This window comes from Miniopterus natalensis, chromosome 20 (genome assembly GCF_054644295.1).
Source record: "Miniopterus natalensis isolate mMinNat1 chromosome 20, mMinNat1.hap1, whole genome shotgun sequence".
In the NCBI taxonomy this organism is placed as follows: Eukaryota; Metazoa; Chordata; class Mammalia; order Chiroptera; family Miniopteridae; genus Miniopterus; species Miniopterus natalensis.
The window spans coordinates 7,428,954-7,455,104 of NC_142100.1; the positions used below are offsets into that span (position 1 = coordinate 7,428,954).

Genomic DNA, 26,151 nt, shown 5'->3' on the forward strand with positions numbered 1-26,151 from the left:
CAGACACATACAATGTTGATAATGTATCAGAGAGCAGTAGTAAACTAGGTATACATGTGGTAATATGGACAGACCTTAAAGACATAGTGTTAAGTTAAAACAAAAGTGATTTATGCCTTAATAATAATATAAATATAAATATGAAATATATTTTAAAAATCCAACAATACATATTTGCACAAACTCCAAAAATATATACAGATGAACTCATTTTAAAAATTGCCAGTGATGGGAGAAAGAAATGAGAGCAGGGGTCAAAAGAAAAATGTGGCAAATTAAAATAAAATAAGGTCCTATGTATATCAATGTCACCTGCCATGACTTCAAAGAATGATTAGCCACCCGCTGAATTTCAGGTTTGAAAAGGAAAAACAAAACGAGTGGTGTATGAAAGAGGCATGGCAAGCAAGTAGGACTTCCACTACTGAAAAAGATGAAGTATGAGGGATCATACTACCTTCCCTCCTAAAACAACTATAGAACCAGAAAAAAAAAATTGAAACAATGCTTTCCAAGATATTGGACATTAGACAGCAAAACAAAGTGATTCCTGAGAAACAGGGTGAATTCTACAACTGCCCTTTCAATGGCCTGAAGAGAGTTTCTAAGACAAACTTCAGGCAAAACCACGTGGTCTCCCTAAGTTTAGAAGATATAACTGGAAGTCTGAAGGTCAAGTTGGCTAAAGCTTGCAGGAAAGAGCACTGGAGAGGAGAGAGCTGGACAGAGAGAACTCTGAATATCTGCAGAGGATTCCTCTAAAACCTTCAAACTAAACACTGATCAGCACATGCAAGGGAGAACAGAACCCAACACAAGGGGGGAAAACACACTTGAAAGGATTAGAGGAAATAGTATCTATCACTGACACAGGATGACAATAGTACCTGTTGCCACTAGCCAGATTAGAAACCCTAATAAATCAGAAGATATCAGGTAGAATACCCAGAAGGGTCTTGCCTAAACAGTAGTGAAAAATTAGCCCTAAACTAAACATTGCTCTGGTTCCACCTAACAATGTTGAAGCATCAATACCCAAAAGGGTCAATTGTCTTCAAGTAGCTTACTTAACTGTGTCCTAGAACAAAGCTTGAAAATATGTATGGGGGAAAAAACCTATCAAACAGCAAAAGCTAGCATACAACACGATAAAATTTATAATTGATGCCATCCAGTGAAAAGTCACCAGGCACCCTGGCCAGTGTGGCTTAGTTGGTTAGAGCGTCGTCCCATACACCAAGGGGTGGAGGGTTCGATCCCCAGTTGGGGCACGTGCGGGAGGCAACTGATCGATGTTTCTCTATCACATTGATGTCACTTTCTCTCTCTTTCTCTCAAATCAATTTTTTTTAAAAAAACATATCCTTGGGTGACAATTAAAAAAAAAGTTACCAGGCATGCTAAGAAGCAGGGAAATATGGTAAATATAATAAAGAAAACTAAATCTCAATAAAAACCAATCCAGAAATAATACACATGACCGGATTAGTGAGTAAGGGCATTATGAATATATTCAGTATGTTCCAGAAACTAGAGAAAGTATTTAACATCAGAGGTGGGAAAAACATATTTTCATTCTTAAATTGAACTTCAAGAGATGATAACTATAATAGCTGAGATAGAAAATACAATGGATGATAAACCTTTAAACAGACTCATCAAGAAAAAAAGAGAGAGGACCCAAATAAATAAAATTTAAAAATGAAAGAGAAGTAACAACTGACACCACAGAAATACAAAGGATTGCAAGAAAATATTATAAACAACTTCATGCCAACAAATTGGATAATCTGGAAGAAATGAATAAAAATATGGAAACATACAACCTTCCAAAACTGAATCAAGAAGAAACAAAAATTTTCAACAGACCAATTACAACTAATGAAATCGAAGCAGTAATAAAATAAATCTCAACAAACAAAAGTCCTGGACCAGATGGCTTCACAGGTGAAGTTTACCAAGCACACAAAGAAGAACTAATATCTATCCTTCTCAAACTATTCCAAAAACTTCAAGAGAAGGGAAGACCCCCAAGCTCATTTTATGAGGCCAGCATTATCCTAATTCCAAAACAAGATAAAGACACTACAAAAAAAGAAAATTATATGCCAATATCCCTGGTGAACATAGATCCAAAAATCCTCAACAAAATATTAGCAAGCCACATTCAGCAGTACATTAAAAGATCATAAACCACGATCAAGAGGGATTTATCCCTAGGATGCAACATTGGTACCATATCTGCAAGTCAATTAAATTGATACACCACACAGACAAAATGAAGGATAAAATCGTATGATCATATCAAGATTCAGAAAAAGCATCTGACAAAATCCACCATATAGGTATTTATGATAACTCTCAGCAAAGTGAGAAAAGAAGGAACATACCTCAACATAACAAAGGCCATATGTGAAAACCCCACAGCTAACATAAAATTCAGCAGGGAAAAACTAAAAGCATTTCCTTAAAATCAGGAACAAGACAGAGATGTCCACCTTCACCACTCTTATTGAACATAGTACTAGAAGTGCTAGCCAAAGCAATCGGACAAGAAGAAATAAAAAGCATCCAAATTGGAAAGAAGTAAAACTGTCATTATTTGCAGATGACACGATACTGTGTATAGAGAACCCTAAAGATTCCACTTAAAAAACTGCTAGAACTGATAAATGAATTCAGTAACACAGTAGGATTAAAAAAAAAAAAAAAAAGGTTCCATTTTCATACACCAATAATGAACTATCAAAAAGGGAAACTAGGGAAACAATCCCCTTTACAACTACATCAAAAAAATAAAATACCTAGGAATAAATTTAACTAAGGAGGTAAAATACCTGCACTTGAAAAATTTTAAGACACTGAAAAAGAAATTTTAAAAGATACAAATAAATGGAAGCATATACTGTGCTCATAGTCAGGAAGAATTCGTATCATTAAAATGTCCATACTACACAAAGCAATCAATAGATTCAATGCAATTCTTATCAAAATATCAATGGCTTATTTCACAGAACTAGAACAAATAATCCAAAAATTTATATGGAACCACAAAAGACCCTGAATTGCCACAGCAATCTTGAGAAAGAAGAACAAAGTTGGAGGTATCACACTACCTAATATCAAACTATACTACAAGGCCATTGTAATCAAAACACCATGGTACTGGCATAAAAGCAGACATATAGATCAATGAAACAGAGTAGAGAGCCCAGAAATAAACCCATGCCTATATGATCAATTAATATGTGACAAAGGAGGCAAGAACACCAAATGGGATAGAGACAGTTAATTCAATAAATGGTGCTGGGAATATTGGACAGGTGCATACAATAATGTCACTAGACCACTTAAGTACACCATACACAACAATAAACTCAAAATGGAATAAAGATTAAAATGTAAGACTTGAAACCATAAAACTCCTAGAAGAAAACATAGGCAGTAAAATCTCAGGCATTTCTCTTAGCAATATTTTTTTCTGATATATCCCCTTGGGCAAGGGAAATAAGATAAATAGACAAATGCAAATACATTGAACTCAAAAGTTTTTTCACAGCAAAGGGAACCATCAACAAAATGAAAAGACAACCTACTGAATGGATGAAAATATTTGCCAATGATACATGTTATCTGATAAGGGGGTAATATCCAAAATTTATAAAGAACACATACAATTCAACACCAAGAAAACAAACAGTCCAATTAAAGAATGGACAGAGGAAATGAACAGACACTTCTCCAGAGAGGACATACAGGTGACCAAAAAACACATGAAAAGATGCTCAAAGTCACTAATCATCAGAGAAATGCAAATTAAAACCACAATGACATATCACCTCACACCTGTCAGACTGGCTATCATCAATAAACAAACAACAAGTGATGACAAGGGTGTGGATAAAGGGAACCCTCATGCACTATTGGTGGAAATGCAGATTGGTGCAGCCACTATGGAAAACCCTACGAAGCTTCCTCAAAAAATTAAAAATGGAACTGCTTTATGATCCAGCAATTCCACTTCTGGGTATATATCTGAAGAAACCCAAAACCCTAATTTGAAGGAATATGTGCACCCCCCATGTTCATTGCAGCATTGCTTGCAGTGACTAAGACATGGAAGCAACCTCAGTGCCCATCAATAAACAAATGGATAAAGAAGTGGTACATATATGTATATACAACGGAATATTACTCAGCCATAAAAAAGAATGGAATCTTGTCATTTGTGACATCATGAATGGAGCTAGAGGGCATTATGCTAAGTGAAATAAGTCAGTCAGAGAAAGGCAAATACGATATTTTTCACTTATATGTGGAATCTAAAGAGCAAAATAAAAAACAAACAAAATTGGCATATTCTCCCTGGAACATGCCCACATCTTTCCCACCCTTCCTTCCTCAGGCGTGTATCTTTGCTCTCTTTCTCCTAAGCTCTAAGGGTCCTGAGGAGACTTTCAACCAGGAAAGCAGCAGGCAGCAGCAGCTCATCCTGAGCTAATTCCCTTGAACCTGTCTGCAAGGGTCCTCCTTTTGCCTAACTTTTCAGTGAGCCAAAAGCAGCTCCATCTAGGCTCACTCCTGTTGCTGTGCTCTTGCCTCTTCTATCTTAAGTCCTTCCTTTGTTTCACTGTCCCTCACTTTAATAAAGGTACTCTCAATTAAAAAATAAAAATTGAAACAAACTCATAGACACAGAAAGCAGACTGGTGGTTAATAGAGGGGAGGACTGGGGGTTGGGAAATGGGTGGAAAAAGTGAAGGAATTAAGAAGTACTGATTAGTAATGTGAACCTTGAGAAAATAGGACACCTAATAAGAAGGGTTCCTAGTGGCTAACTAGGCTTAAATTAAAAAAATAAGCAGAGCTTAGCAGCCATTTCTGCACAGGGGCCTCTCATACAAACTGCATGTCTCGGAGAAGACTCTGCACTGAACTGCCTGCCCTGTGCATCTGCCATCTGACCCGCCCTTATAAAGCAGTTCCTGGAATCCTGTTTCAACCAACAGGACTGGGGCTTTCCCCATCCACTAGGAGCCGCACAGGTCTGACCAATCAGAGAGACTCTACTTTGACCACTAAATATAGAATATATTTCTATTACTTTTAAAACTCTTTAAAAGGCAGAGGATTATGCTAAGTGAAATAAACCAGTCAGAGACAGGCATGATCTCATTCATATGTGGAATCTAATGAACGAAATAAACTGATGAACAAAATAGATACAGAGACATAGAAGCATGGAACAGACTGAGGAATCTCAGAGGGAAGGTGGGGGTGGGGAGTTGGGGGGAGAGAGTAATCAAAGAACCTAAAGGCATAGATGCATGACCTATGGACACAGACAGTAGTGTGGAGATGACCTGGGCGGGGGTGGGGGGGATGCCTGGTGGAGGGATTCAATGGGGGGGAAGGGGGGACATCTGTAATATTTTCAACAATAAAGAAAATAAAAGTATTCTATTGCTGCGATGTTCCTCAGGATGGACGCTTTATATGTAAATGACTGTGTGAGAGAAGTTGTTTTCCCGAAAACAATTATTTCCATCTTTTTGTGTTCTTCTTGAATTTTAAATAGCTTTGTTTCACATTTACTCGTATAAAAGTTCATAAAATAATAGAATTGTACCCCTGAAACCTATATAATTTTATTAACCAATGTCACCCCAATAAATTCAATAAAAATAAAGTTCATAAAGTATTTTAAAAAGGCAGTTCACTCTTTAAAGCAAAAATAATAAAATGTATTTTTTGAGCTTATAAAATATGTTGACATTAAATGTATGACCATAATGCCACAATGGTCAGAAGTAGAACAGTGGAAGTATATGTTGTCAAATTCTTAAACTATATGTAAAGTGATATAAGATTACCCAAAGTAGACTGTTTTACATTTTAAAAATGTATACTATAAGCCTTAAATGAAACACACACAAAATTATAGCAAATTGGACAACAAAGAAGAAAGTATGGTACCGTTAATGTGTTTACTTAATGCAAAGGAAAGAAGAAAAAAACAGGAAAAGGGAAACAAAAAAGTAGGTGGGGCAAATGAAAAACAAATACCAAAATTAAAGCCCAACCATATAAATAGTCACATTAAACATGGATGAAACATCCACATAGATAAAAAAGCAAGAACTGACTATAAGCTACCTACAAGAAACTCACTTTAAATATAACGCAAATGTGTCAGAAGTCCATGCATGAAAACGACACACCATTCTAACATGAATCAAAAGAAAGCTGGAACACAGCTTGAGATGGATCTTGTTACCCAAATTTGCGGTAGAGCATTAAAAAGAAATAATGGCAGAACCTGGAAAATTTCTCCACTCATTCTATAGGCCTTCTCCACTCATTCTATAAGGCCAACATTTCTCTGATACCTGAACCTAAGACATCACACAAAAAGACAGAACTATGACTACATGTATACATATAGCCCTCATAAATATAGCTGCAAAACTTCTTAACATAATTTTATTCAATCAAATCTAATACTATAAAAAAAGAATAATAGTTTGCAATCAAATGGGGCTTGTCCCAAGAATTCAAGGTTGGATTAGCATTGGTCAATAAAGCTCACCATATGATTATCTCAACAGATGTAAAAAGGCATTTGATGATCTGAACGTCCGTCTTATGCATCAACTTAGCTAAGCTATAACACCCCATTATTTAATCAGACACCAATCTAGGTGTTCCTGTGAAGGTATTTGATAGCTGTTGTTAACATCTAAAATCAATGGGCTTTAAATAAAGGACATTGCCCTTGGTAATGTGGGTGGACCTCATCCAATCAATTGAAAGGCCTTTGGAGCAAAACCTGAGATTTTCCAGATAAGAAATTCTGCCTCAAGACCACAGCATCAATTCCTGCCTGACACTTGCCCTACATATTTTTGGACCTGCCAGTCCCTACAATTGCATGAGGAAATTCCTTAAATAAAGCTCTTAGAAAATGATGATAGATAGATGGATAATTTATACATACAAATATATTTATTATCTAATTAACATATATTCACATATATTATTTATAATAAATATATTTATAAATATAAATGACTATATATGTATTATTTAAATTATAATAAATGTATTTATTTTAAATATATTTATATATGTAGGACATATATAAAGAGAGAGAGGAGCAGGGTCTTAAGGATATGTTGTCCTAATTGGTCAGGGGGCTTCTGAAATTGGGTCTCTAATCTGACTGTATTTAAGGGCATTAATGACTCTATTTCCACTAAAGAAAGCACTGACAGTGTGTGGCATGCTGTGGCAATAGAGATATACAAAATATTATTATTGAATTCTCCCATCAAATGCAAGGTAAGTTCTGGGTGACCATGTATTTGATACCTGTTTTAGTTACACTAACAACAAGTTTGGTGAGATTGACTGGTGGCTTCTAAGAGCACTGGAGAAAGTAGGCAAAGAAAAGGTGAAGTTCAGGGCAGAAGTTCACAGCTCAAGCCCAGCATAAAATAACTGAAAACATCTATTTTCTTTTTGGAAAGAAAACCGTATCTCTGAAAACCAAACTCAATGCCTCATCTTACAAGTAGCTGAGTTATAAAACAAATTGAATTCTCAGCATCACATGATATATTCTGTTAAACTGAGGACATTGTCTGGAAAGGAACGGATCCTGAACATAGGGTGGGGACATAGGGGCAGATCTCGATGAGGCGGGGGATATTGAACCCTTAAATTGTGCTGAGTCTTCTTTGCCAGTAGAAGCATCCCTCCCACACCTGTCTGAAAAGATTAACCTGCTTTACCTGAGGCAACTGTAATGGCCTTTCCTGAGCTAGTTGCCCTGCAGGACTGCTGATTCTCCTCAAGGCCTATGCCCAAATGACCCCTCTTTGCTCTTAGACATAAATAGCAAGACTCAGGTGCTACAGTCCCTGAAGGGGGAGATACAAAGGATGGCATATTTATTAAGAGGCAAACTACACTCTAAAAGAATGGCATGATTTTTCTAATTTATACCGACAGAAATCTGGGGAGAATAGATATTAAGTGGGGGAATGGTGGAAGGAACATAAAATTGGTATGGGCCCATTAAGCAGATATTTTGAATTCAATGTATAGCACCAGCCGTTAGAAAGGGCTCTGAAAGTTTGTTTGTTTGGTTGGCTGAAACAGGGACCAAAAGTTGGCAAACACTAAATGAATGAAGTGCCAGAACTGCCTCAGTATACTGTAGAGGAAAGTGTCCAAAGGTTTAGGAAGAGTAGAATGGTCCAGTTAATTTATCATGTAAGGGCCCGATCAACCTCTGTGGGAGGGTTTCAGTGACATGTCTTTCACCACAACTAAGGGAAATAAATTGTGAGGGGAGCCCTAGCATCCTTGTCTGTGGTCATTCTGCTCTTCAAGCCAGAACAGCAGCTTTGCTGCCTCTGAACTAGAATACTTAAATGCAGTGGAGGTCATCAGATCCCAAGGGAGCAGGGGGTCAAGTGGTGGCACTTTATCATCAAAGACAAGGTGAATATGGTCACCATAATGGACAGCAGTAATCAGAACAATCTGACTCACAGAGACCTATGATTACTGTCCCTAGAAAGAGAAATGGATGGCTCTTTTCTGGCTGGAACCATGGAGAGTGCAGAAGAGAAGAAACCCTTAAGGAAAAGTGAAAGAATTTCGCAGAGCTGAAGATCAAGCACCTGAGAAAGACGTTGCCCAAGAGATGCTTTGTAAAGCAAGGAGAAAGCTTATCTATGAAAAAGCTAAGCACTACCACAAGGAATCTAGGCAGATGTACAAAACTGAGATTCAAATGGTCAGGATGGCAAGAAGAGCTGGCAACCTCTATATACCTGCAGAACCCAAACTGACATTAGTTATCACGGTCAGAAGTATGAATGGTGTGAGCCCAAAGATCCTAAAGGTGCTGCGTCTTCTTTGTCCTCACCAGACCTTCAATGGCTCCTTTGTTAGCTCAACAAGGCTTCAATTAGCATGGGGAAGATTGTGGAACCATATGTTGCATGGGGCTGAAGTCAGTAAGTGCACTGATCTACAAGTGTAGTTATGGCAAAATCAACAAAAAGCAGGTTGCCCTAACAGATAACACATTGATTGCTTGATCTCTTGGTAAATAAGGCATCGTCTGCATGGAGGATCTGATTCATGAGATCTGTTCAGTTGGAAAACACATCATAGAAGCAAACACCTTCAAATGATCTTCTCCACTAGTTGGAATGAAGAAAAAGTCCACTCATTTTGTGGAAAGTGGAGATGCTGGTAACAGGGAAGATTAGACCAACAGGTTGACTAGAAGGATGAACTAAGGAATCTACCATGGTTATTTTTGTAATCTGGTCAGTTAATAAACAATGACTGCTTTAAAATTGAAAAAGAAAGAAAGAAACAGAAGGGCAATCTACTAAATTAAGTGAACGAGCTCTAAGTAGAGCAATCATAAGTCTAAGTTGAATCACCAAAACAGAAAATCATACCCCTTCAATCAATTCTCAGACTTGAACAAGTTCTACCAGGGTGACTGTACACTAAGGGTAAGGGAAATAATCAGATTTGGGGGAATTATTTAGCAATGGCTCTGTCATTACTTCCAAAAGACCCAAAATGTCACTGTGGCCCACCAGTCATCCTAGGGCCTTATGAAGGTCAGATGATCAAAAAGGTTTTAGATCAAGTCCGTCTCACAGTAGGTACGGTGAGTCACCAAACTCATTCTGTGGTAATTTCCACAATTCTAGATGCATAGTTGGAACAGACAAACTGAGTAACTGGCAGAATCCCCACATTGCTTCCCTAACCTGTAGAGTGAGGACTACTGTTCTAGGAAAGACCAAGTGCAAGGCACTCAAACTGCCTCTACCTAGAAAAATAGTAAACCAAAAGCAATACCACATTCCTGGGTGGATTTCAGAAATTGGTACCATCATCAAAAAGTTGAAGGACGCAGGGGTAGTGGATAACAGATGGATGCTGGAGACTGGCAGTGGATTACTGTAAACTTAATCAGGTGGTGACTCTAATTACACCTGCTGTTCCAGATGTAATTTCATTGCTGGAACAAATTAACACATCTCTCCTACCTTGCATGCAGCTATTGATCCAGAAAATGCTTTTTTCCTTGATAGGTTAACAAAGACCACCAGAAGCAGTTTACTTCTAGCTGTCAATATTCCTTGCCTGTCCTAATTTAGAAGTATATCCATGCTCCAGCCTTATGTCATAATTTAGTCCACAGAAACTGGATTGGCTTTCCCTTTCACAAGACATCACACTGTTCCATTATGTTGATGACACTGATGAGCCAGTAAACTAGAACTGGCAACTATTCTAAACTTATTGGTAATACATTTGCATGTCAGAGGGTGGGGAACAAATACAACAAAATTTCAGATGCTTTCCACCTCAAGGACGTTTCTAGAGGTTCAGTGGTATGGCATGTGTCAAGATATCCTTTATATATTAGGCATAATGTCTAGTGGACCTCTGGATAATAGAGGTAACATATTTCTTATTTGGGTGTATTATTCTGGCCCATTTACAAAGTAACCCAAAAAGCTATTAGTTTTGAATGGGCCCAGAACAAAAGCAGTCTCTGCCACAAGTTCAGGCTGGGGTTGCTCTGCCACATGGGCCACATGGGCCACATGATCCATCAGATCAATGCTTGACATATCAGTGGCAGGTAGGGATGCTGTTGGCAGCCTCTGGCAGGCCTCTGTAGATACTTTCCTAAGAGAAATGAAAAGATATCTACATACAAAGACTTACACAAAATAGTTTACACCAGCTCTGTTTGGAACAGTCCAGAACATAAAACAACCCACTGTCCACCAACAGGTGAATGAACAAACACACTATCACACATCCATACAACAGAATACTGGTCAGCTTTTAAAAAGAATGAACAATTGATCCATGCAACAATACAGATTAACCTCAAAATAATTATGCTTAGTAAGAGAAGCCAGGCATAAAGAAGTACATTGCATATGGTTTCATTTGTATAAAATTCTGGAAACTATAAACTAATCCAAAGTGAGAGAAAGCAAATCAGTGGTTTCTGGGGGAGGCGCAGGGCAATGCTGAGAGGGCAGGAGGAAACTTTTGAAGATGATGGATCTGTTAGTTATCATTATTGTGGTGGCATGTTCTGAATCCCTCCAGTAGTTATATTTTTCATTTATAGAAATTTTATTTGGCTCGTTTTTGAAGCCATATGGCCATATGTGATAATCTGTGATTGCTAGGTTATATCTGCGTTTCACTTCTTTGAGAGTTCAGATGTAGATCTTCTATACTAAGCATCTGACAATTTCCATATCCGCAGTCTTGGTAGTCTAAATATGTTGTTATTTCTTCTGCTTCTCACTCGGGTTGCCTTGCCTTCCCACATACTTTATGTTTTTGGATTTAGAGTTCATATTTGTTCTATATTAAATTTGTAGTAATTTGAGGGCTTAAAATGAGAATATTGATTAAAATGAGAATATTTTCTTCCACAAAGGATGTGCATCTGTGTCTTTCAGGAGCTAGGGAAAGCCACTGACCTGGAATCACTTCAACCCCCACCTCTCTCCCCACCCCAGTCAAGGAGTGACCAATGTGGGATTTAGGGCCTTAGTTCCACCTCCTTCTGCTGGAACAAGGTTTAGAACCTGGATTACAGTCATGCTGAGGACATCTGTCCTTGGGCCCACCATGCCCTTTTATCTGCCCACTGCCCACTACTACCAGTCCTACCCTAATCTCTGGTTTCTGTTTTGTTTTGAGAGTGGGGCAGGATAGTGTACCTTGAACTCGTCATTTAATTCTTAACCTATTATGAGCCCATTAGCTCATCAAAAAAGTGTTTCCCATTCAGGATCTAGCTGTTCTTCATTAGGAGGATCCATTAAAGCACTTAGTATTCTGTATGGCCGGATGTGGAATTTAAGTCTCAATCTCTTTAACTCGTAGTTCAGTGTTGTTTCCATTTTTATATGCCATGAAAACAAATCTTGAGAACTATTAAAACTGTCATCCTCTTTTTCAGCATCCTGGTTATCAAAATGTGACCATTCAGATAACCCACAGACAGAAAGGACCTGTTATGGACTGAATTGTGCCCCCCCCCCCCCCCCCCGATCCCTATGTTGAGGTTCTAACCCCTCGCACACCTCAGAATGTGACTGCATTTAGAAACAGGGCCTTGGGATGGGTAAGTTTATGTATCACTTTGGTTGGCTACAGGGTGCCTAGAGTAAACATTATTTCTGGATGTGTCTGAGAGGGTGTTTCTCACAGAGATTAACATCTGAGTCAATACACCGAGTACAGCAGATTGCCCTCCCAGATGTGGGTGGGCATCACCCAATTCGTTGAGGGCCAGGACAGAACAAGAGGCGGAGGGAGGAAGGGGGAATTCGCCCTTTTGTTCCTCGCCTCACTGACTGAGCTGGGACATCTCATCTCAAGTTCTCCGGCTCTTGGACTGGGATTTACACCATGGGCTCCCCTGGCTCTCAGGCCTTCAGGCTCAGACTAAATTACACCATCAGCTTTCCTGGGTGTCCAGCTTGCCATGGCAGATCATGGCACCTCTTAGCCTCACTGGCATGAACTGATTCCTGATAATAAATCCACATCTACATCTGTATAGCTGTGACCTAACAGCCAGCCTCCCCCACCACATTCACACCAAACATCAGGCCTGCCTCTCACCTACTCCCAGTGATTGGTCTATTTGGAGACTGGGGTTTGCCCCAGACCCCTGGGTAGAAGTTCACACCAGTCAAAATGACGAATGCACATGTTCATCTGAAAGCCCTGCCTCATCAAATCCACTTCAGAATCAGGAAGGTATTCTTGGCTACCTTGCTGCTCTAGACCAGCTGGTTAGGTGGCACAGCACCCACTTTCAAGGTCAGTTTCTTACTATCCTGAACATCCCAGATTATGCTGCAAAGTAAACTTTCTCTCTGAACTGTCATAGGGAAGACTTTGGAATCTTCATCAGTCCCTCCCTTACCCACTTCTTTATTTTAGTTCTCAGTTAGGTGGCAGGGATATTTCTCCAGAGCATCGTTGTGATCTTCTAACTTCCCCTGGGGGCAATGGGATGGTCTGGGAGGACAAATAGGGGCAGTCCCCTTTTCTGTGGGAAGGAGACTAGCAGTGGAGGGACCAGCTCTGGGATCTCAGGGATGTGCCCAGTCTGCTTTGTGGACACTTTGATCCTAAATCAAACTTTTTGCTTTAGAAGTGCTAGTCATAAATTATGCCCCACATCTAAAATGATGGTTCTTTCTGCGTTCAAAAAAATCTTTACCCCAACAGTAGAAATGGAGACGAAAAAAGAAGCCAAAATATGCTTCTCATTGGCATAATTTTTGGTGGGAGTTTGCCTGAAGATTCCTCTAAATATCTGGGGACTAATGTAATGACAAAAGGCTACTACCAGCATGAGAGATGCTGAAAATGGGCAATCACAAGCAGCTCTATACAAATGACGTACAACCGGAGCCAAAATAAAAGACAGCCACATTGCAGACAGAGCTCCTAGGGACCAAGACGGGAAAGAAGTGGCTTCACATGAAACTGAAACTGGCACAAACATTGTCACGGGTGACAGGGCTGCTGTCAGATATTGAATATTTCTATAAGTAATTTTGCCTGTGTAGACACTGAAGGAAACTTTACTAAACAAAACAATCAAACATAGAGCACTCTCTGAAAACACATCTCTACTTCTGCCTTCCTTTCCTACACTATCTGGGGAGGACTGGGGAAGGAGAAACGGAGAGCAACAGAAAGGAACCCAAACCCTCAAGATTCAGCAGGACAGCTGCCTTCTCCATGAGGCCCCCTTAACCACTGCAACCTACCATGATCTTTCCTTCCCCTGATACCTATAAAATCTTGCATTTTACTGTACCCCGTACTGACTTGCATTACTAGATATCCACTCATGACCCAAGAACCCCTCTCCCCAATTAGCTGCAAGGTCCCTGAGCACAAGGACTGCTTCTGTCCCTCCACACGACCCAACACAGTGATTGAATATAGCAGACGCTTGAACTATTTGGTTGCTTGGGTAATGCCACCAGCAAATAATTCCAACTCACAAGTGTGATTCTGCAATACAGTATGTGAAATTTAAGAAATCATTCTATCTCCGTATTAGTTTTTATGCCTTGCATTCTGCAAAGCCTGAGAACAAGTTCGGATGGCGGGGGGGGGGGGGGCGAAGTTGGAGGAAGCAGGTGAGTTTTAAAATGTGTCAGTTCAGTGAAAAAAATGCATGCATGGGATTAAAACAAACTGGCCTGAAAGTCTCCCCTAAGCAGTAGAAGGCGTCCGCTGACGTCATTTAACGACGAGAGCTGGAGGTCTGGCTTGGAGGGTGCCTTCCCGCGTTGGGGGTTCGGCGCGCTCCGCGCTCCTGCAGGTTCCCAGGCCCGGTCGCGACTGTGCTGTCGTGGCGGCTCCTCAACGCCAGGGGGCGCCGAGCAGCGCCGCGCCTCGGGGCTCGCGGCGGCTCTCCCAGCATGCCTCGCTCCCGCCCACGGCGACCCGGAAGCTGTCGCCGGCGGCGGCGGCCGGCCGGCCTCCCCGACAGGATCCGGGCTGCGGAGCGCGGTCGCCCGGCCCAGGCGTCTGCGGAGCCGGCCTAGGAGACGGCCTTGAGCCCGGCCCGCGCCTTGTGACCCGGCCCGCGGCGTCTGTAAGTGTCGGGGAGGGAGCCCCGCGGCCCTGCGCGCCCTCCCGAGGCGGCGAAGAGGCGCCGGGACCCGGCGCTATGAGGGCCGCGGAGCTTCCCGGGACAGCGGCGAGTCTGCCGGGCGGGGCCGGAGCGAGGGCGGGAAGCGGGGCCGCCGTCGCCCCGCGGCGCCCGTAGGACGCCGAGGGCCCAGAGCCGCGGCCGGGCCGAGTGGCACCGGGCTCCGCAGTGTCCGGGACAGTTATGCCCCCTCCGCTAACCGCGAAGTGAAACCGAGAGAGCGCGGCCGTCGGGCGCCCCCTGTCCTTTCAACATGGAGGCGGAAACGGAGGCCGCCGTGCCCGAGACCCCCGCCGGCGCGTCGGGCGGTGGCCACGGTGGCCTGCTGAGCAGCCGGAAGCTGGTGGCCGCGGGCGCCCTGCTCGGCTGGCTCCTGGTCGTCCACTTGCTGGTCAACGTGTGGCTCCTCTGCCTTCTGTCCGCGCTGCTCCTGCTGCTGGGAGGCTGGCTGGGCTCCAACGCCGTCGTGGGGGCGTCGGGTCGCCTGCACCTGGAGCGCTTCGTGCAGATGGCCGCCTGCTCGCCCAGCCCCGAGGCCGAGGGGCAGCTGGAACAGGAGATCAACCGCACCATCCAGATGATCGTCCGGGACTTCGTGTCATCCTGGTATCGCTCAGTGAGCCACGAGCCGGCCTTCGAGGAGGAGATGGAGGCGGCCATGAGAGGGTTGGCCCAGGAGTTGCGGAGGAGGATGGGCATGGTGGACACTCATGCTCTTGCCCACAGGGTCCTGACTCTCTGCGGTTGTCACCTGCAGAGCTATATTCAGGCAAAGGAGGCTGCGGCAGGGAAGCGCAGTGGTGAAGTCGAGCCTGCCCAACTCTGGGAGGCTTACTGTAGGGCGACCGCCCCACATCCCGCTGTCCAGAGCGCCAGTGCTCAGGTTGCCTACGCACGCAGCATCGTGCATGTGTTGCTTCAAGGACTAGTGCCAAAGCCCCACTTGGAGACTCGGACAGGACGCCATGTTGTGGTCGAACTCATTACTTGTAATGTGATCTTACCACTGATCAGCAAGCTGTCAGATCCCGACTGGATCCACCTTGTACTTGTGAGCATTTTTTCCAAGGCCAGAGATACTCCAGCAGGAATGGTTAAATCGCTCTGCCCAGCCAGAGCCCTGGAACAGCCCTCAGTGCCCACATCTCTGCCACTGATTGTTGAGGTACAGAGTCTGCCAGAAGTGAGAGCCCCTTCTCCAGCCGCAGCCCCAGTGCTCCTAAACTATGAGGAACCGGAGGGACTGTTACGCTCCTCCCCAGAAATTGAGGAAGGCCATGAAGCTGTAGAGGGAGATTTTGGTGGAGTGCCAGAAGAAAGAAAAGTAGGAAACAATTCATCTCATTTCCTACAGCCAGACATCCGAGGCCCTCTGTTCTTATGTGAAGACTCAGAGCTGGAGTCTCCATTGTCTGAACTAGGCAAAGAAACCATCATGCTCATGACCCCAGGCAACTACCTGTCTGACAGAATCCAGGATGCCCTGTGTGCCCTAGGGGGTTCCCAGTCTCTGCAGCCTAAGGATGAGGAGGGATCTGAAGGAATTGAAGGAGCAGAGGCTGAGGAATGTCCAGGAACAGAAACAGAGACAGGCCTGCTGGACTCCATGCTGAATTCCTGCCCAGAGATCCAGATTGACACAGCAGACAAGGAGGTAGAGCAAGATGTCACCTCTCCTACAACTTTGCTGGCGAGTCCAGAAAGGACCTGCCCACCACGACCCTCATGCTTAGAGAAAGATCTTACCAATGGTGTGAGCTCCCTTGATCCTAGTCTGCCGCAGGATCTACTTTCCTCCTCTCCACCTGGTCCTCTCAGCTCAGCTACCTTCAGCTTTGAGCCCCTGAGCAGTCCAGATGGCCCAGTTGTCATCCAGAACCTGCGTATCACTGGCACCATTACTGCTCGAGAGCACAGTGGCACCGGATTCCACCCATACACACTCTACACGGTGAAGGTAACAGGATTGGAACTGTGGTCACCCGCTCTAGACTTGGAATGGGTTTGAAAAGCAATCAGTGAAACTAGGGTTCTAAGGGAGAGAGGCTGCTTTGTTTTCTGTGAGTCTGAAATTCGTTTGTAAAGCAGAGTAGGCTTCTATCCAATACCCACACAAACAATCCTAGAATCTCAGGGTTGCTAGGATGCTGAGGGTCATATTTTTCAGTGGTTCCCAATGTATAGAGCCTTGTCTAGAAATTCTCTCTACATACTTTTCCCCTGCTAATTTTTAAATTTTTTTTTAAATAATTATAAACTTTTTTAAAAAATTGATTTGGGAGAGAGAGAGATATTAATCGGTTGCCTCCCTCACACACCCCAAATGGGAATCAAACCTGCAACCTGGGTATGTGCCCTGACCAGGAGTTTAACCCACTACCTTTTGGTGTACGTGACGACACTCCAATCAATGGAGCCACACTGGCCAGGGCAATTTATTTATTTTTTTAAATAGTAGTATCTTTTTGTTCTAGAAGGACGGTTATTTACCTATATATATCTCAGAAGACAGTAAATTCCTCATTCCTGGAGATATTTAAGTACAGAAGTGGGAACTACTTTGCAGAAATTACATGAAAGGGGTTTATGTATCAGATGGCTGGTTCAATTAGAGCAGCAGGTCCCTGAAACAGGCTTTAGGATAGGCTGCCTCCAAGTCTCCTGGAGAGTTGTATTATTTTTTTTAAATCCTAAATCTCAGTTTTGGAAATTTTCATTCAGAATATATCAGAGCCTATCAGAATATATACATTTAAAAAGCAGCCCAAGTGATTTTGAGGTACAGCCAGGTTTGGGAATGTAAGTATTGATAGTGTCCCTCAAGGAGTAAAATATTCCAAAGAAAGCATTATAATCCAACGTTCTCCAAGTTTGAGAGCCCCACCCAGAATTCCAACTGTTTCTTACCTAGGCCTTTTGATGGTCTGATGGACTGCTTTGTTCATGTCAGCTCATAATGAATAATATCTCTCTCTCTCTGGCTCTAGGAATTTTTACTTATTTATTTTTTAAAAAATATATCTTTATTGATCTCAGAGAGAGGAAAGGAGAGGGAGAGAGATAGAAACATCAATGATGATAGAGTCACTGATCAGCTAGCCTGCAACCCGGGCATGTGCCCTGACCGGGAATCGAACCCTGATCGCCTGGATCCTAGGGCGATGCTCAGCCACTGAGCCACACCCGGCCGGGCTCTAGGAATTTTTAAAACACCAGCCTCAAATCCCACCAACAAGGATATCGTTTCTTCCATCACTTGCCCATTGTATAAAACCTCAACCAAAAAACAGTAACCTACTTCTCTTGTGAGCAAGCACATACTTAGTCCTTCCACAGCATTTCATTGTATTTTAACTACTCAGTCAGAAAGTCTTCCCCTGTACTAAGTTGCACCTTTCATGCTATTCAGGGTGTTGGCTCTGGGGGATCATGTAGTACAAGTTCTCTTTTCCCACACACTGACCCTCCGAGCATATGAAGAGAGCAAACTTGAACCCCGTACAACGTCAATCTTCATATGACTCCTAATCATACAGATGATATGTACTTAGGAAAAAAATAAGTTTAGGTCCAAGAATAATAATTCATCTGCCCTGAGCAAAACAAAACCACATATCCCTTTAATGCATCCAGACAAATTATTTTTGTTCATCAGCTGTTAAGAATTGTTTTTTCCCCCAACTAATATACATAATCATGGGTTGAATTTATTGGCAAAATGGCTATCTCCTTATAATGTCCAACCCCATAATTGAGGGGTGAAAGAGGTAGTATGATTTTTATCAGTGTTGTACCTTCTGTTTTATGCTCTTTCGGATTTGAAAAATAATTTTGTACCCATTTTTAGAAGTGAAATTGTTTGCAGGAGAAAGCTTTGAGATGGAAGGAGTAGAGAGCAATAAAACTCATTTTTTACTTTCTGTGCCATGTTATGTTGGGAAATGCATCTCATTCCTTAATTCAACCACCCTTGGAATTTGAGTTCATTACAACTTAGAGCAGCAATTAGATCTGGTAGGTGTGGGAAGAGAAGAACAGATCCCTTTCTTACCCCTACTCTCTTACTGTGTGACTATTGAGCTGATGCAGTAAATACATTTATTCATTCAACAGTATGAGACAGCCCTTGACAGCGAGAATAGCAGCAACCTGCAGCAGTTGGCGTACCACACTGTTAATCGCCGCTACCGCGAGTTCCTGAATCTACAGACGCGTCTGGAGGAGAAATCAGATCTACGAAAGTTCATCAAAAGTCAGGAGTTTCCCCAGCCCTGGACTGCCTACTTGCTTTTCACATGTAGCCACCTTGATCTGAGAGGCTAGGGGCCTGTTGGTTTGTGGGGAGGGATGAGGGAGAGAATGCATCATCAAGGGTCCTTTACCTCCCCTCGCCCCGTTTGCATGCAGGTGACTTGACTTTTAGTTCTGGACAGCAATGGTCACATTGTTTCTGATGTACTCCTTTGCCGCTGAATGTTCTGGGTTCTCATTTAGTTTAAGCTTAAGAAAGAAACTTTCACATTTTCACTTATGTCTTTGAGGTAGCATGAGGAATTAAGTTAACTTTTCCAAATTCATAGAGCAATTGGTCTTAAATATTAAAATATTATCCAGAAATCCTTGCCAACTTTGCTTTAACAACCAGGCTCTTCTAGAGGCACAGGGACAATAAGAAAATGTAATAAAATTTAACTCTAAAAGTAAGCTATTAAGCAGCAAATTTATTTTTTAAATAAAAAGTATGTTTATTTTAAAAAGCTAATGATCACCCAAATAAACATTTTAACATGCTTAGGCATAAATTGTGGATTTCAGTTATGTATTTTCTTTCTTAATAACAATAGCTACTACTGAGCCAAACTTGAAAATATACACCACGTTCTGTTCTAAACACTTTACACATATTTAGCTCATTGAGTTCTCGTAACAGCTTATGAGATAAATACTATCATTATCTCCGCTTTACAAAAAGAAACAAAGTCAAAGAAAGATTAAGCAACTTGCCTAAGGTCATTATTATAGGAGGAATTGGAGCCTAAATTATACTTGGGCAATTGGATTTTAGGGCCCTCATTTGTAACCATTGTAGTGTATGGCCTCCTGTACCTTAATATTAACATTAATAATGGGAGTAGGTTGTATGTATTATATCCCTGGAGCATATTTGGAACTCCTGAAATAAAAAATCCCAGGGAAATATATTTAACTGTCCTGGGTGGGGTTTTTTTGTTATTTGTTGTTGTTTTGTCTTTTTTTAGTTAAGTACTATTAAGTGAATGCACTTTTTTTTTTTTTTTAAAGATGTGAAGGGTCCTAAAAAGCTCTTTCCAGATCTCCCATTTGGAAACATGGATAGTGACAGAGTAGAAGCCCGTAAGAGCCTCCTGGAATCATTCCTAAAGGTCAGCATCCTTCTGTTTTTGCTCTGTGCTCATTTTACCCACCAGAAACCCAAGTCATGGTGGAGAGATCCAGGAAACTGGAGTTGCTCTTTGAAATCCTCCTTGTGTCTTTTGCAGCAACTCTGTGCCATTCCTGAAATCGCTAATAGTGAGGAGGTGCAGGAATTCCTTGCCCTGAACACAGATGCGCGTATTGCCTTTGTCAAGAAACCGTTCGTGGTCTCCAGAATAGACAAGGTACCAGCAGGGCCACTGTGCTCAGCCTTAAATTTCTCATCAGAGTAGAGGCAGTGCTTTAAAAATAAGGGAGGTGGAGGGTGGCAAGAGGCAGCACAGAGGAGTCAGTAGAACATGGACTAGAATTTTCAAGACCTTTTCCCAGATATTGGTTGGATCATCAACTTACTGAAAATTACAGTGAGCAATTTGGAGGGTACAATATCTTAGACACTATAATGTACACATATCTCCTAGGGACATAGTTATTCTAGTGGGGGCATGTATGAATAGAACTATACCTCCATAGATAGGTGGGGCAGGAAAGTCTTCTGGAGATGAAAGTCATTCCCAATGCTGGTCACTCAGGAAAGAAACTCTTAAGGTAGGACACTAAGCTGGATTTAGATTGGTGTAGTAATTCTCTGTAAGGAACAGAATGTGGGGAGATTTGTACCTCCTTCAAGAGGGTATCTCAGGACCTTTGGAGCTGGTAGGAGAAGGACATTTGTGTAACACATTGGAGTCTGCAAGCAGTGATTACTAACTGATTTTATAGTCCCCAAGGCAGAAGACTGAGTTTTATGTTTATCAAAAGATGTCTTATGTTTTTTAAAAAAAGTCAGAAAACACTGAGTCATTGGCATAAGAGGGGCCTCTTTCTTCTCATCTAGACTTTAGGGGGTAACGTGATAAATTGGAACTTCGTGTGGCAGGAGTTAGGAGACGTTCACTGCTGTGAGGAAAGAAGTGCAGACTAGAGAGGGCTGCACATGTGTTTGTTGATTCTTTCAGCACCCACTTACTGCTTGCCTGTTCAAAACTGTAGCATATAGTTTGTTCATGATACAGCAGTGAACAAAAGAGATAAGGACCTTCCCCACATACTACCATTTTGTGAGCCTAGAGAGCAAGTTATATTTTCTAAGCTACATTAAGCACATTCATGCTACCCTCTGTGTTCTTTCCCTGGTTTGCTGTGCCCTGGGCTTTACCGTACTCTTACCTGACCATTCTAGCCTTGGAATGTCCTGGCTGTGCTAACTCCTTGTGGAGAGTTAACACAAGGGTGAGTTAAAGCAGTCATGGTGCTGCTCTGAGCCAGCAGTATTAGTGAGAGGCACCAAAGGAAAAAGAAATGTTTCTTCAGTATGTTAGGGTTTCATTTGTACATTTTTTTAGCAAATATCTATATGTCATTTTCTCATTCTGAAAAACAGATAATTCTTTTCATTGAGGATTGTTTTACTAAGCCAGCTCTTTACTTTGTGTGAATTACTCTGAACATGTTTATATTTTATATGCCTCTAGACATATTTCTTATTTTGATAATCTTCACTCTTTCTGTTCTTCATATATCCCCACCTTTATTATTTCTGCTTATTCACATCTTGGTGAAAATATCAATGTGGAAACTGAAAATCATTCTTTTATATACAAAGAAAGAAATTGAAAATGAGAAGTATTTCACCAGCCTTCAGAACTCCCAGGTTTTTATTTATCCCATTGTTTGTTTCAGCTTCTTTCCCCATGATATTGTTTGTCTTAACTATGAGAAGGAAGCTTTTTATGGCCATAGAGAAAAGGGAGAGTAGTTGCCACTAAGTTATTAGCAGATATCTGACTATGCTGATAAGGGGCACCACTAGATAGCCTAGCTAACTCCCCATCTTGATTGCATAAAGTGCCATGAGAAAACTGCTCATTCAGTGGTTTCTGTCTGACCTTGCACCTCTCACCCCTGCAGATGGTGGTGAATGCTATCGTGGACACCTTGAAGACAGCATTTCCTCGCTCTGAACCCCAGAGCCCCACAGAGGAGCTGAGTGAGGCCGAGACAGAAAGCAGGCCCCAGTCAGAAAACAAGAAGGCTAGCAAGTGAGAGGCCCTTCAGTCGCCCAGGGACCCTTCCCCAATTCTCAGGTTGATCCTCAATTCTCAACCAAAGCCCATCCCCAGCTCTCAAGCTGTAGAAGAGAGGAGATGAGTCATACATACTAGTTTTTATGCAAAACCAGACCTCAGACTCCTCGGTACTCAACTGAAAGGAGCCTGAGATCCTGCATAGGCAGCCCTGTGGGATGTTTGTCTTGCTATGGGAACCCAGGGCCCAAACTCATCTGGGATTTATGACTAGAAGGGAAACTCTAGAATATGGTATTCTCTGTTTCTGTTTTCTTGGAAAATTGAGATGTTCTTTCCTATTAAGAGCTAAGGCTTATAACTGACTTCTGTTTGCCATCATTTTTGGAAATCTTGGCTCAGAAGTTGCATATACCAGCAATAAACAGGAAAGGGCTAGAATGGACATCTGCACCAGGGCCTCAGATGTTTCCTGGCACTGCTCAAAGCCAGCATGTGGAAGGGAAGGGAAGGGCACCACATTTATCCTTGCGGAAAACTTCATATCTGTATCTGGGCCGTTATGGAGAGTGAGAGAACGTGGTGGGTGGAGAGTGCATGTATCTGGCTGGCTGGCTGGCTGTCTAGCTTTGTCTCTTCATGTTTCTTGGGCCAGCAGTAACACAATTCTTAGCCTTTTTTGACTGGGCCCATACTTTGAAGGGTGACCTCAGACCTGTGTCTAAGAGAATCCTGTTCCTTGAAACACTGAGGTTTAGCACTTGCAGTCCCTCCCTTGGTTTAATTTGGAACACAATGGGAATGAGATAAGTGGAGTGCAAAAAAGGTACTGACAGCAGCAAAAACCTATGCCGCTTGTCTGATCTTCAGCAGGTATTTAATGAGGTGTAGTGTGTGCTAGCCACCCTTCTAGCCTCTGGGAACGTGACTGTGACAGAGTGGTCCCTGTTTTACATTAGCAAAAGCCCAGTCATAGATGCACTGTAGACAAAGCTTAGTGCAAGAGTTGCACTTTATATTAAGAATTTCCAAAATATATATTTGGCAGATGTCAGGGCCAGCTTTCTGGCAACTCTGAGCACTGTAAGCTCCCAGAATAAGTGTAGGTTTATTTGTTTTGAGGTATTAATACTTGTCAGCCCTTTATAGAAGAATCAGTATCATGAATTACATTCTGTTTCTGCTCTTTGTTTCTGTACTAGGTCCAGACTAAGGTTTTCATCCAGTAAGATTGCTCCAGCACTGAATATGACTGAAGCACAAGAGAAGATTCTCTATTGTCTCCAGGAAGGCAATGTGGTGAGAAGCTCCTAGAGAACTCCTGAGATTAGTAGCTGAGATGTTGATCCTGCAGTTACAGGCACTTGAGACATTCTCCAAAGTCAGAAAGGACTTAGGTGCCTAAAGGATTTAGCAACATTTGGATCTCTAATTTTTTAGTATAAAAGTATTTTCTATAAGTCATTTGGAATTCCTGCTAGTTCTGGGTTGGTAGGTTGGCTTCTCAAGGGTCATGGATATGGGATAATGTATGACAGGATGAGAAAGAAAACCAGTTCCTAGAAGAAACAGATAGCCCAAAAGTGTTTGTGGCAAGTGGGAATACAGAGGCATTTGTTTACTTGCAACTTTCCTAAGGTGGTCACAGAGTCACTTGAGTTGTACGCTCGTGATATGTCTGCAGGGAAGGAACAGGGGAAAACTAAAGTGCTTTGGTTGTTCCTCTACTTTCTGCATTCTTTATGTGGTGTGCTTCTGGCTCTTTCTTCAGGAGTCAGAGATCCTATCCATGTCTGGGATGGAATCCTTTCTTGAAAAACAAACAAAATTATTAGAAATGCAGCCAGGAGAAGTCCCAGAAAAAGATCCTGAACATACCCACAAAGGATGTGTGGATGGTTGCTTGTCAGATGCAGCTGAGCCTGCCCAAGACCTCAGCAACAGCGATCCAGGTGAGTGACAAGATCTCTGCTTCTGAAGAGATCCAGAGCACAGTTCACTTGGGACTCACAATAGTTGGGATTCATCACTTTAATTTCTCTTCCATTCAGCTAAGTAAGCCATGTGTTAAACACCAGGGTTTGAGGTACTGTGCTGAGTGCTGGGGTGCAAAAAAGAATACGATACAGTCCCCAGAGCCAAGCTGAGCAGAGGAACAGGGCACAAAGACAGGGAGTTCCAATCTAGCAAATAAGACCTGTGTTTATAGTATCATTACCTTGTTGAAGTTCTTTTTAGCATGCTTTGGCCTACATTTGAACTGCTCCCTTTACCTGTTCCTTTAGTGCCTGTGGTACCACTTTCCTGGGTGGCCCCTTCTCAGTCCCGTTTGTTAGCTCCTTTCTTAAGCCTTCCAAGAGTTTTTTTGTTGGCTTTGTATTTTTACTCTGCACACTCCACCTGGATGATCTCATTTGTACTGTTGGCTTTAACTCTAATACATGTGCCATGATGCCTAATATCAGATGCTGTATTTCCAGTTGCCTACTGGAAATCTGCACTGAGACATACCATCGGACTGAAGTACAACTTGTGCAAAATGAAATTCATCTTTTTCCCTGGATCTATTCCTTTTATTTATTGCCATGGCAAACAATATCCCTAGTTACCCAAGGAAGAGCAGGGAGGGAGAAGAGGCGAGGATACTGCTCTTTCCTTACAAGCATTTGAGGCAGGGCAGATTGGCTTCCCAGAGGAATGAAGAGGAAAAATTGGGAGTCCTGGATGTTAGTATGTTTCCTAAACTAGAACTTATAAGAAGAAAAGTTTTCAGTTCCACCAAGATAAAGGCTCCCACTAAACATAAAGATCACAAAATCTTAGGTTCAGAAGGAGAATAAAAAGTTTGATTTCATCATTGCTTCTCAGGTGCCTATGAACAGACACCTGACCTCTGCTCAATGGCCTTCAACTTAACTATGTGACACATGGAGTTTACAACCCAATCTTTTCACACATATCTCACTTGTTAAATAAATGAACTATTTTGACACCAAAAACATCAGAAAACTGTAAGAACTTATAAGTAAGAAGGAATGGGTAAAACAATATAATCCAGCCCAAATCAAGCCTGTAAATTTTGAGCGCCATATCTCTAAAGGAATAGTTTGTCATTTCTTGGTCTTTTGGCTAAGATCAAGTCTAAAGTAGTAGCTTATGCCTGAGCCCTTCTTCTAGCCCTAAAGACTAAATGCTCATTGATAGGAAAGTTAACCATTTTCTTCAAGAGCACCTGGTGTCTTGTTCTTTCTCTTTTTTACTGTTATGACTATTTGTCACCACATGGTGGCAGCTTTATGTAAATACTAAACCTGAGAAAATAATTGAATTCAGGAGGGTGACTAAGGCTCAGAATGATGATTTCTCAAGGAACTCAATATCCCATCTTTGAGTAAATGACTAGAAACCAAACACTTCAGCTCCTATGCCCCTTAAAATACAGTGCAAAAGAGAGAAAATATATACTGGATGGGATTAAAAAGAAGGTAGATTTTACTTCTAGTAGATTAATCCAAATCTGAAGTTATGTATGTTTCTAAAGAACCCGTAAGGGAAGAGAGCTTGGGCAAGCTAAGAGAATACCCATTGGTTCTAGACTAACAAAATTACGGTTGATGATTAATTATAATATTAATGACGGAAATAGCACCAGATAGCTAAGATTCATTCTAGAATATTATGTATCCTGAGGAAGTCTGCCAGGAGCCAAATCAGGTGGCATGGGACTCCCTGAACAGGATTAGAGAACAGATACTTCCATCCATACATCACATCTGTTCAGGAGACTTCAGTTTAGCATGGGTGTGAGCTCATTTGTGGCCAATCTTTGAAACAAGAAAGAAATCAGTAATTGTCCTGGCATTTTCCCAAAGGTGTAGTGCTTTTCCTAGAACCACAGGTAAC

The 26,151-nt window shown here is 41.9% G+C and overlaps 1 protein-coding gene and 1 pseudogene across 1 annotated transcript in view; both read left to right on the forward strand.

Annotated features, from left to right (window-relative positions):
- Positions 1-839: 839 nt before the first annotated feature.
- On the forward strand, positions 840-9,317 carry LOC107530473 (large ribosomal subunit protein uL30 pseudogene; annotated as a pseudogene).
- Positions 9,318-14,918: 5,601 nt separating this feature from the next.
- Positions 14,919-26,151, forward strand: part of SNX19 (sorting nexin 19) — a 37,609-nt gene continuing 26,376 nt past the window's right edge. The window contains exons 1-7 of the mRNA XM_016204480.2: positions 14,919-16,724; positions 18,881-19,019; positions 20,069-20,169; positions 20,287-20,406; positions 22,133-22,263; positions 23,451-23,547; positions 24,020-24,200. Of these exons, the coding sequence (XP_016059966.2) occupies positions 15,021-16,724; positions 18,881-19,019; positions 20,069-20,169; positions 20,287-20,406; positions 22,133-22,263; positions 23,451-23,547; positions 24,020-24,200 (2,473 nt within the window). The 5' untranslated portion in view covers positions 14,919-15,020. The remainder of the gene's footprint in view (positions 16,725-18,880; positions 19,020-20,068; positions 20,170-20,286; positions 20,407-22,132; positions 22,264-23,450; positions 23,548-24,019; positions 24,201-26,151) is intronic.